Source organism: Eleginops maclovinus, chromosome 17, assembly GCF_036324505.1.
Source record: "Eleginops maclovinus isolate JMC-PN-2008 ecotype Puerto Natales chromosome 17, JC_Emac_rtc_rv5, whole genome shotgun sequence".
Taxonomy (NCBI): Eukaryota; Metazoa; Chordata; class Actinopteri; order Perciformes; family Eleginopidae; genus Eleginops; species Eleginops maclovinus.
This window is the reverse complement of record NC_086365.1, coordinates 8893100-8904871: the sequence shown is the minus strand read 5'-3', so window position 1 is coordinate 8904871 and position 11772 is coordinate 8893100. Positions and strand designations below refer to the sequence as shown.

Here is an 11772-nt window from a genome sequence, read left to right as displayed (position 1 = left end):
GTTCTGCTCTGAGAAAATGCTACTGTATTGCAAATAAAGTACACCTTAACTAACAGTCAGACACCAGCCAGTGTTAGAGATGTTTTGAGTCGTAGATGTGCCTGTTGCTGTGGTCCTGCCTGACGCTCACCTGACTAGTTGTTTGATGGCACCCACAGGATTGTTGACATCCACCTGGATCCATTTTCATCTTCTAATGTCTAAGGGGTGTTATATTCATATTATGTTCAAACGGTAAAGCCCCCTGAGACAAATGTAAAGTTTGTGATAATGGGCTGTATAAATAACTTTGATTGGTTGAAATGTTGAAAATATGAGAAAAAACCACATAACATGGTAGGATGAATAAAGTCATTGTACAATTCTGTATGTCACACAAAAAGTCAGAAAAGTCGATGCAAAATATGTAGACACAAAATCAAACATTAATAGTATGTTGAATTAGGTCAGTGTATAGTAAACAAGTAAACAGTATAAACTAAACTAACTTGAGAGTAGAAACTAACTGCTAAATTAACATTCAATTATAAAAAGTGTGGATTATTGTCTTAAATTCCCAAAAAAGGTGTGTGTCCTGCTCGTCTAGTGTTGCGACACAATGTTACATTGAATTGGATGTACTGGGTCACGTGACATAGAAGCTATACAAACATATTAGACTTTACAAATGACTTTGGAATAGTATATACTTACCATTTTGCCTTTATCGCTATGCTCCCACTAGGTGGTAGAGTTTCACTATAAGAGGTAAAAGACATCATGAGAAAAAACACATGTGGGAATAAACCTTTCATTTACAGCAAGTCAAAGACAGAGCCAGAGATTCATTTGAACCCACCTCCTTTTATTATGCAAAGTATCAGAATGTTTTGAAATTAGTTGTTTAACAAATACAAAGATAACTTATGGAATGTAATGAACAGTAAGGGCAATACTGTTTGAGAATAATCATAATAATGTCACTGATTAAATGTTGAAATGTGTGCCTCACACCTTTTTGACATGTAGTGTGTGAATATGAATGTGTGTGCCAGATGAGTGTTTGTCAGAAGCTAAACAGTAGTGATATGACAGTGTGGAGAAAAACAAGACAAAACAAAGGAAATAAAAGTTTGTACTGAAACAACTTCTGGCTGCTCAAGAAGTGGTAACTATAGTACATTCATTTAAAAAACAAACATGTTACCTAGAGTTACATAGCCAATCAGATGGCTTAAAGCAAACCAAAAATATATAAAACTAAATATATATATTATTAGCCCTCACAAATGAGCTCTGTATTTGGGGTCGGAATTGAACCAAAAACTACACTGAAATATCCAACAAACTGTACGCTTGAAAAAGAAATGAATTGCACATCAGTTAATGGGAAAGGGTTATCACTGAACCGGGAAAGGAAAGACTACAAAATGAACATCACTTTCTACAGTAGAGCCGCTGCAAATTTGAAATCAAACTGCACAGTGCTGTTTAATTATATCTGGGGACATAGTACTATTAATTATTTTTGAAAAATAACATTCACGAGCATGAAGAGTAAATCCATCTCGAGTGTGAATCTCTGGAAGTAACATATAAAAAAATAAAGATGGAAAATAAATCAGTTTTGCCTTTTCAGGAGAGTTTTCCCCTGCTACTGATAACAACTCAGCATATTAACAAAAACATCCACTGTACATATCAGACTCCAAAAGATATATACTGTGACCTCTTGTTAATGATTTACATCCAAAAATAAAATAAAATCTTCAGTCAGTTTTTAAAGTGATCAGTAGAAACTTCAGAGGCTGGTGCGTGCTGCAACATTACGATGCAACGTGACAGTCAGGAGGTCACGACTTCACACATCGAGAAACTTTTGAACAAAGCTCGTCTCTACCACAGTGTCTGACTACACTTCAGTTTTTACAGTGTCTTGCCATTTCTCTATCACAGCAGCATGGACTCCTGCAGGGCGAACGCCTCCTGTGCGTGCCTGTAGTGTGGCCCTCCGAACAGCTGGGGGAGCTGTTGCCGAAGGACAGTCTCCTTGAGTGGAGTCCTGTAGTGGAGCAGGGGCTCTGGGTTGGGCGGGAAAGTGAACTCCTGAACGGGCGACATTTGGGCTTGCTGGAAGCTGGGCGAGCGCGGCACACCACCTGGGGTATGAGGAGGCCACTCATCATCTGGTGCCCACGGAAGGGCCCCGTCTACAGGCCTCCGATGCCCCCCGCCTTCTGGCAGGAAGTGTGGCTCACCCCTACGATGCCCCTCAAACCTGTAGTCCACCGGGCCGCAGACCTGTGAAGTGGAGGTGAGTTGCTGCAGGTAGATCGGGGTGGACCTCCCCTGGGTTTCCAGCTGCAGGGAGTGCTCTGGTGGGGGCCTCACGTCTCGGGGGTTTCCCGGTGGCCCCCTGCGGTAGGTTGTGTAGGAGTTGTTCATGAGAGTTTTCTCCGGGGAGGGGTTCTTGCGCTGCGTGGTGGCGTAAGCTCGATCCCCGTACACCACGCTGGAGGGTGGGGTAAATCGGGTGGGAGGGGCGTAGAGTCGGTCCTCTCCTCGGGGGTCCAGGCTCACGCTGTAAGCAGGATGGAGGATGGGAACTTCTGTTGTAGTTCTGCCCGGGGAGTGCTGCTGGGGAGGGGTGCTGTACTGGCTGCCAGGGTAAACCCTTCCTGGACTGTTGCTGGTAAACGCAGGAGGGTGCTTGGCCATTTTTGACCCGGAGGCGACGGACACCATGCTCCCGGCTAGGCTCGGGCTGCCCTGATGGAGGGACGACACACTGAAGGGGGTGTCACTGCGAGGGGTCTTCATTCTGGATGGAGGTCTGTCAAGCTCCAGGATCTCAAAGTCCTGCCCCTGCAGTCCCGGCACGTTGTCATACTGAGAGGCATTGGAGCCGCGGTTTGTGTCGGGGATGAAGCCCTTGGAGCGCGGGCGGTGGAGAGCCAGGGCGCTGTCCTCCGGGCTGGAGGGGGCCGGTGAAGCCCCCCTGCTCAGGTGGACGTCCCGTGCAGCTGCTGCTTTCACTGCTTCCAGCTTTGTCTCCGAAGGTTTGAACCAGCGGGGGGTGATCTCTTTGCGGGAGCTGGAGGCCGCGTTGGAGTTGTGGTTGGCGGTGGCGTGGCTCTGAGGCTTCCCTCGATCCACATGGGGTGTCGGGGTGGGGGCTGAGGGCGGCGTGGTCCCCCGCTCAGGTGTAGTGGACTGCTTCCGCTGATCATTGTGATTCTCCCCCGACCCACTTGAGCGAGCCTCCCTCTTTTCTGCCTTGTGGTGGCGTATGGATTTCTCCAGTGAGTCCCGGCGTAAGCGACTAGGGGGCCGACTGTCTTGCTTACGGTCCGGTAGTGGACTCGGGTCCAGGGGAGGCTCCGCAGGATTGACGTGGCTTTGCCCGTTGGCCACGTGGTTCACCACCACTGGTGCCACCTCAGGAGGAAGCTGCCCTAAAGGCTTCTTGGGAAACTCTTCTTCTTTACCTGCAAGATTGAAAGAAGGGAAACAAATTAGAGCGCCATCGGAAAAATAAAACCAATAATGGTTTGACACACGGAGTGGTGAGTCACAACAGGGACATGGATTCATGCAACACTACTGCCATAGAGAGGTAAAAAAAAAAAAAAGGAGAAACACAATCAAATTTCCACAGGTAGAGCGAAGGACAAAAAACGAAATCAATTATTTCCCATCATGCTGGAGGGGCTCATTTAAGTAGTGACATTTGATTGAGTGGTCGCTAAAATGATGAGTTTCACTTCATCTCGTTAACCTGTACTTAGCTGCAGTAGTGGCCCCAGACTCAAAAATTGATGCAGAAATTATTCTTGATTTATGAAACAAGTTACTGAGACTAATGAGCATTAAAGCCACAGAAATCATTCTTCACTTAGACCCATCCAAAGTTACTATTGCAAAACCAGTGCATGTTACAAGAAATGACATTGGTATTAATGCTTTAAGGAAAATATAGTTAACAGGAACATAGACACAGAGATGGTGTTGTTGGGACTGTAAGGCAAAGTGTTATCCCCAAAGTCAGGAAACAGCAGCTGAGAGAGGAGGTGCTACGGGAGTGATCCAGGAAGTAAACTTCTTGAAACTGTGAAATGTGTCTGTCCATGAAGAATTTATCCACTAACTTTGGACTTTTTCTGTTGTTGAAATGCGTTTGGGGGAAATTAACCAAATCAGGTCATAATCAGGTCTCGAGGCCCTACTTTCCAAATATTGAGTCGATCGGATATAATCCCTAGGGGGAGTTCGTTAAAGTACGGATAAATCGCGTTTTTCAAGGCCAAATACAAAATGGCCGACTTGCTGTATATTTTTCTAGAGGTTTTTTGGTTCTTCTCCGCACTTTAAATAAATGTATGTTTGGTTTGTTTACGTGAAAGTGGGGGGGGGGGGGGAGTTTACGTTGAAAACAGATTTATTTTCTTTAGTGATACAGTTTTCTTTCAGGAATCCTTCGTACTGTCCACAAACGTCTCAATCTTTTCTCTAAATCTTGCCGATGTAATTCTGAAAACCTTTCATGACACAAGCTCACAGAAAAACAGAGTCAACTAAGACATGCTGTAATCTTTTACTGAAAAAAGCAGATTACCAAGAAATGTAATCTGGAATAATGTTTGAAACCTATAGCTCCATTCTTAATATAACATATGTCCTAAACTGAATCCGTACGCTGCCTCTCTACATCAAAGACTCAACCAGTAAATTATACTGCTGTGGTGATGCGGTTAGGAAAAGAGTAGACCATGTCTTAATTCAAAAACCATAAAACCGCTGGAATTTCTCACAGTTCATTCAGATACAAAAATGTAATAAAAAAAATCCCCTGCACACCAACAATGTGGTTGCACTGTTTAAACAGAAGTTAGACAAAAGCCTCCAGTGTTTGGAAAGTGGCTCATTATCTTGTCAGCGTGCAGGGAAATGAACAGAAAGCTACTGTAAAGCTGTGTGGGCTATAAAAGAAAGTTCCTCTTTCAGCTGCAGTATTAAAACCTCTTAGGAATCAGTATCTGCTGCTGTTATACGGATAAGGACTAACTGACCTATGACTAAAACTAAGAAAGTGTCACATAAGGACCTGAAAAATATATTTTGAGAGGTGATCATTTCAGTAAATTTATCCTTTAGAGAAGCAATCTTGTCTATTTAAAAACTATTAGTCTCCCCACTTGAGAGGACACTGAACATGAACAAAAAGCCCATTATCAAAACATACATAGCTTGACTGTTATAAATGATATACTGTATATTTCAAATATATATATTATGAACTATAATTCAAATATAATTATTTTATATATTCTCATTTCAAAAAGCTCAACATATTACACGGCACAAATAATTACTTAGCCACCAGAGGGCACATATTAACCTCCTGAAAGTCCTTTATGGACATTTAAACAAAAAAAAAAGGCAGTAAAAGGTTTTAAAAAGAACCAAGAGGAGAGCCAGACACTGCAGGACTGAAGCCACTTATTTATAAATATTATAATGTGGGGGGATAAAAAAAAACAACAGTATTTTGTGAGGGAAAACCCTGAGTGCTGCTGGACAGACAGAAGACAGACAGGACTGACTGAGGGACAGATGGACAAAAACATGGAGAGGGGGAACACCAGTCAGGATAGCCCACCGGTTACTGTTGTAGGAGGGGATGTGGCCCCCACTCACGGCCACACTTTTGTTGTTGTTGGCTAACATCGTTTGAAAGGAGAGGGAGAGAAGCAGATTATTGAGAAGAGCAAGATTAGAAAAACACAAACCGCTAATAATGCTAATACGACGAGCTAAAGGACAGCAGGAAGACACAAGTAAAAGCCGTAATACCAAAAAGGAGCATTTGTTTCATTGCAGTTTTCGACTGGTTCATAGGTTTCAGTCTGGACTGTAGAGTCGCATTGATAAGTCGACTCATTGATCAACATTAAAATAAGGCAGATGCTATTTGCACCCAGGTGACTATAACTCACAATGCTATTTGCATCCCTTTAAAAGTATTGTCATTAACTGTTTGTTCATTGTTAGAGTCATTTTTTACGCAAAAATGGAAGAAAATGCTGTTTTTCTGACTTTTGTTCTCAGTTTAATATCATATTATAGTGAGTATCTTTTTGTGTTGGACAAACAACTTTTTTTTCCTACTATTTTCGGACATTTTATAAACAAGTCCATTAATCAAAAAAAGGATCATTTGATAGTCCATAGTTAATTGGAGCTCTAATAGATTGCAGCTTTTGACCGCTCATCTTGGTGAAGGTATCTTAAAATTTGATAAGGTTCTAATACTACTCGTTATGTTTTAATTGATGTAAACTGATCCTTTATTTAGGGAAATTCTAGAAAGTGGTTTCAAAAAGCCCAGTTATATAATACAGGTAATTTGGTCAAATGTTTACTTCTTGCTTAATCGTGAATTTAAAAAAGTGTTGTTCTGTATCAGCCCTATTAAGGATACTGAAAAACCACAAGAGAACTTGCAAGTGTGTATATTGTACGAGTTCAGATTATGCGCTTACTTATATCATATAGTGATGCATAAAAGAATACAAATGGCATACTACTTTAGATCAGATTAAGAACAGAGCACTGCATTAGTTTGAAGTTGCCCTGATTTCAGGCTCAGTGTTAATTTGAGATTGATAAATGTCCCTTCTGGTATTACAGCTGTTTTGCCTCTTGTCTTCGATGCTTTAGCAGTACCTGGTGCAGGCAGCTCCAGCTTGGCCCTCCTCAGCTCCGTCATGGACGCCTGCAACTGATCCACCACAAAGTCGTCCTCGAAGAAGAAATTTTTGGACAAAGTCACCTGCAGGAACTCCACCAGCTCCTCCATGGACAGCTTCATCAGGTGCTCTGTAAATAACATACACACAGGTAAGCCATGTATAGTGTTTGAGAGGTGGACAGCAGCTGCTAGCACCGTGCAGAGTCTGCTCACTCTTGTGCAGTTTGAGGATGGTGTAGGACATGGTGGGCAGCACTCTCTCTCCCTCCAAAATGTAGATGTCCCAGATCCTGAGGGTGAGGGTGAAGGGAGTCTGCACAGAAGGCACAACAAGAGGTGAGGTCATAATTAAAAACCAAAATCAACATCGTTCACTCTTTTTTGTCTTTCTTCCCACTCCTCATCTCATCAGATCCTCAATAACATTACTCTTTAAAAATGGATAGATGTATTTTAAACGCCTCGGTAATTTCTTTGAAAGCGAGGAACTGTAGTTTTTAGCAATCGTTTTCAAAGAGAAGAAAGATCATTATTTTTACAGCACACACTAGAAATGATGAAGGCACACGTACTTACATGTTTTCCCCTATACTTAAGATTTAGTTAAACTCATTATGTCTTACTTTTAGCGATCATATTTTAACCAAGAGAGAATGCATTTGTTGTGGACTTGTTATTAGCCTCAATTAATTGGTCTTTCAGGGGATATGATGACAAGAAAAAATACCCGAACATCGCCAGGTTTATCGATCAAAAATCTCATCATCAACAGTGATTTTGAAGTCATTTTTTTCCCAGATTGCAGAAAGACAATCTGCTTTCAATTACATTTCAAATAGTAGACCTGTACTGTTCCAGTAAAGTCGAGGAAATGGGGCAAAGCCTGCAAGCTAGTTCAGGCAGTCAATATAATAAACACATCAAGAAACACGTGAGCGGTCTGACTGAAATCGCTTCACACTTAAACATTAATTATGTCTTTGTGTGGAAAGCATACATAAAGAAATGTTCATTTAAAAAAGAAAAGGAAACAGCAGTTAGTTTCACTTTCATATGTCATAGGTTGGTAATGTACTCACTCTGTCCAGGAAGCACTGGAAGAACCACTTCATGGTGTAGAGACTGGTTAAAACTTCCTGGGTGTCCTGCAGCCGCACAAACAAACAGGAAGTTCTTTCAGTGCAATAAGCAGGGACAATATGTTATGTTTATAAAGGTCTTTATCCTATGATAATATAATATAATTCCACGCACATTATCAGAAATAGTTTCAGCCAAACTAAAACAACAGAAAAATGTCTTCAAACTAAACATACAACAATTGTCAATAGGTTTTAACCGTTAGGGTTAAACCTATTGACAATTTCACAAATATTTGAGTATGTATGTTGTTTTAAATTGTATATTTCAAAATGATTCTGTACTGCCAATATTTGTATATGTATTTAATTTTCATTCTTGGGGAAGTAAACGTTTCGATAGGTCGTTTGCTGGAAAAAATTAAATGCCGATAAATACATTTGTCAAAAAGAAAATGGAACTACGGCTTATACATATCTGGGAGACATAGATAAACCCAGTAGACAAGTATTACCCCTGAATGAAGGTGTATCAATTAATTCTGCTGTAAATACAGGAGGTGATTTGTAATATAATAACATAATCCAACAATTGTATTTGATCCCCAAGTTATTTGGAAAGCCTCCCTGTGCTATGAACAGTTGGTGAATAATTCAGCACTTATTATCCATTTCGGCAGCAGTGCTCTCACCAGGTGCTGCTTCAGCTTGGGCATCATCTTCTTCAGGATGCGGTCGTGGTGCTCCTGGAAACGCATCAGCTTCGGGAAGCCCGGGATAAAGAACCCTGAAGTTGAGGACAAAATGGATTACGTCACAATTTGTCATTTGTCACTGTTTGCATTGTAAAGCATCTACAGTATACAAAAAGTGCTTTAGATTCAAATGTGTATTATGTTAATATAAATACATAACATTTTGTTTATTAATCTCTATTGCACATAGGAACTTTTTACTTATTTCCTTATGTTTAGAGAATATATTCTTCTTTTTCAATTCTGAATGGAGCAAGAAGAAGAAGGAACCCTAATCGTCCCACAGAGAGGAAATGTATATTCTGCATTTCACCCATCCTAGTGTTAGGAGCAGCGGGCTGCCATATGTACGGCGCCCCGGGAGCAGTGTAGGGAAAGCTGCCTTGCTCAGGGACAGCCATTGTTATCACAATGACAGCAAATAGTGTTCAGTTACAAATGTCTTTAATGTTTTACATGCAGCACACACTTTTGGGTTAGCAATTGATTTTAGCAAGCGTTGTATTTGCATTTACAATTTTTTTCCCACATTTTGGCTATATCCCTCCCTCTCCGCCCTGTAAAGAGGGTTGCTCTGTGTTACCGTGCATCGCATGCCTCTGCCCAGACAGGAGTTTGACCAGAGCCCAGAAGGCGTCCTCTTCATTCATGTAGATGAGCAGCAGAGCTGTGATCTGACTCATGCCTTGGCAGTAGCCCACCTCCTGAATACCCACACAGACACACAGACACACAGACACACACACACTATCAGCATGAGGATATTTCTTACAGTCTGTGTCCATGATCCAGACACAGAATGTATACATCCATAACTAAGTATTATGAACATAAAACACGAGACCATTCTCTCTACTGAAACGTTTTAAATGGTCCTGATTCCATTTAATGTTTACCCCTGTTTTATTCTTTTTTATGCAAATTAAATGAAATTCTTAAATAAAAGGGTGTTTGAATGAATTTGAATAATTCTCAATTATTAGAACTTTTGGACGATCTGAAAGATTTTACCGGCAATATTTAAATTTGGCAAATATGTTTTATATGCGGCACCTTATGTAAATCATTATTAATTAAAGGTATGCATTTTCTGGGAGGCATTAAAACTAATGGAAATTATATTCTGTCCTTGTTCAATAATCTGAAACTTCGTAAAACGCACACAAAAGCTAAACATAAAAATGTTAGAAGACTAAGAGGAAGAGGAAGACTTATACATCCTACAGAAATCCAGTCAACATGCAAATAGTAAAAGCAGAGTAACCTGCAGTTTTGTAGACAGTGTGAATGACTCACCGTATTGTACATTGAATAAGCTGTGAGGACGTGGAAGAGAGCCTGCTGCCTGAAAAACACAAACAAAGCACAGAAAACACAGCCTTTAGTGCCAGGAATGTAAGTCAAAGTTTGGGTTCCTTGTTCTGACAGTTTGATCACACATTTACACACAGAGAAGCTGCACGTCAGGGGTAAAATCTATAAATGTGGTGAAAATGAAGTGTGAGCTGAAGGCAGCATTTGTTACTCAGCAGTGTGAAAAAGCATGTGTTAAAACAGGTGCAGTTTCCATGTATAGAGTACAGCTGGTTTGCTGATTCTCTTTAGCAAGAAATGAATCAGAGCCTGTTTTAGATTCAAGGTAACAAAGCAGGGGTCCAAACGGATAAAGAGGACATGAGTCACTTAATGCGAGAGGAATCAATTAGTGCAGATTTAAAGTTCAAACCCCCAGCTTCTTTTGATTCTTCATATATTCAGTTAATCTAATAATAAAAAATGATAATGCTCTATTCTGACTGTATATCTGTTGTGTGTTAAGTGTGAAATTCAATTAAAGCAGTGATTTCTGATGCTAAGCGCTAACCCCTGTGGTATTTCTCTATCATTTTCCAGAGAGATAGGATTAAACCTGTAGGAGGAGTTTGTTAAAATACGAAAAGCCACGAAATGTTCAACATATGCAAATAAATCACAAGTCTACCTGCCTGTCAAATATCTTACGTCTAGGAGTACAGTGAGGGCTGCTTTGTTCATGTTTTGTAGGGGGCGCTATCGAGCAAATTTGCAACACTGAAACATACCATACAGGCTGATCAAGTTTATAATCATCTCAGTATTGTTTTTACTGCATTTTTTACAGCGATGTGGTCCTTGGCTCTTTGCATTAGATGTTCTTTTTAAAAGGTGAAGTCCTTTTTCAACTGTGTGACCGTAAACCTATCTCAAATACAGTGTTATAGCCTTAGGAGAGTAAAGGGAGGGTGGTCCTGCAGACACCCACTTGACATCGTAGCGGTGCATGAACATGATGTGGTCTCTGTAGGTGCGGTTCACGTCCAGGTCGATCTGCCGGATGTCGGGGGAGACACCCCTGGCCCTGGCCTTCAATTTCTGCAGAAAACAAAGAAACAAAAAGGTCAGTGACGAGGAGGGTGACGAGGAGGGAGACTCCAAGGAGAAAAATACTGAACTGTCCTTAAACATTCTGCTGTGTACTTCCAGCACATCTTGGAGTTAAAATATTTACTCGAAAACTAAAACAAGAGGCTGGAAGTTTGAAACAGAGAGTGAACATATAACTTATCAGATACAAAGCATAGCAAAGCTAATTTACTAACAAATACTAGCGATCTGAGCATCTCAACCCAAGTTGACCCAAAGTATGCTTTTTTGTATCTCTATTTTCAACATTTCATTTCAGTTCAGTTCTTAAGGGCATATTTTATACTTTGAGAAAGCATCTCAGTAAATAATACAGAGGAAATGTATCATGGGTTAGAAAATGATCTTTTTTCAGTTTGAAAATAATTCAATCTGGTACATCAATGAGGATGTATGTTCATTTGGTAAAAGTAGATGTTATTTTTTTCGTTAAATGAAAATAAATACACGTTTCCTTCTCATTTTTTGGGGTAAAAGGTTTAAAAAGGTTGCATATAATACCCGTCTTATTATTGATATTTAATCCGTTAGTCTTGGCATCAAACAGATTAAATAAAATATCAGACAGAAGGATAAAATGGGTTATTATGGACAGAAAGTCCTCATTCACAATTTCTATTTGCTTTGTTTACTGCTGTGCCCTCAGCCTAAAATTATTATTGATCCTACTTGCCAAACTTTTTAATGAGATCCAAAGTTTGTCTCTGTTCTTTACAGTGAGCAGAAACAAGCTCTGCAGAATTACACAAACACACAATTAAGCTTC

The 11772-nt window shown here is 40.5% G+C and overlaps 1 protein-coding gene across 6 annotated transcripts in view; it reads right to left on the bottom strand.

The window, feature by feature from the left end:
• Window positions 1-823: 823 nt before the first annotated feature.
• usp6nl (USP6 N-terminal like) overlaps window positions 824-11772 on the bottom strand; it is a 70204-nt gene continuing 59255 nt past the window's right edge. For all 6 annotated transcript variants that reach the window (XM_063905693.1, XM_063905694.1, XM_063905691.1 and 3 more), the window contains 8 exons: window positions 10846-10955; window positions 9861-9909; window positions 9148-9268; window positions 8502-8596; window positions 7810-7875; window positions 6944-7043; window positions 6706-6858; window positions 824-3467 (listed from right to left, as the gene is read on the bottom strand). In XM_063905693.1, the coding sequence (XP_063761763.1) occupies window positions 1930-3467; window positions 6706-6858; window positions 6944-7043; window positions 7810-7875; window positions 8502-8596; window positions 9148-9268; window positions 9861-9909; window positions 10846-10955 (2232 nt within the window). In that variant the 3' untranslated portion in view covers window positions 824-1929. The remainder of the gene's footprint in view (window positions 3468-6705; window positions 6859-6943; window positions 7044-7809; window positions 7876-8501; window positions 8597-9147; window positions 9269-9860; window positions 9910-10845; window positions 10956-11772) is intronic.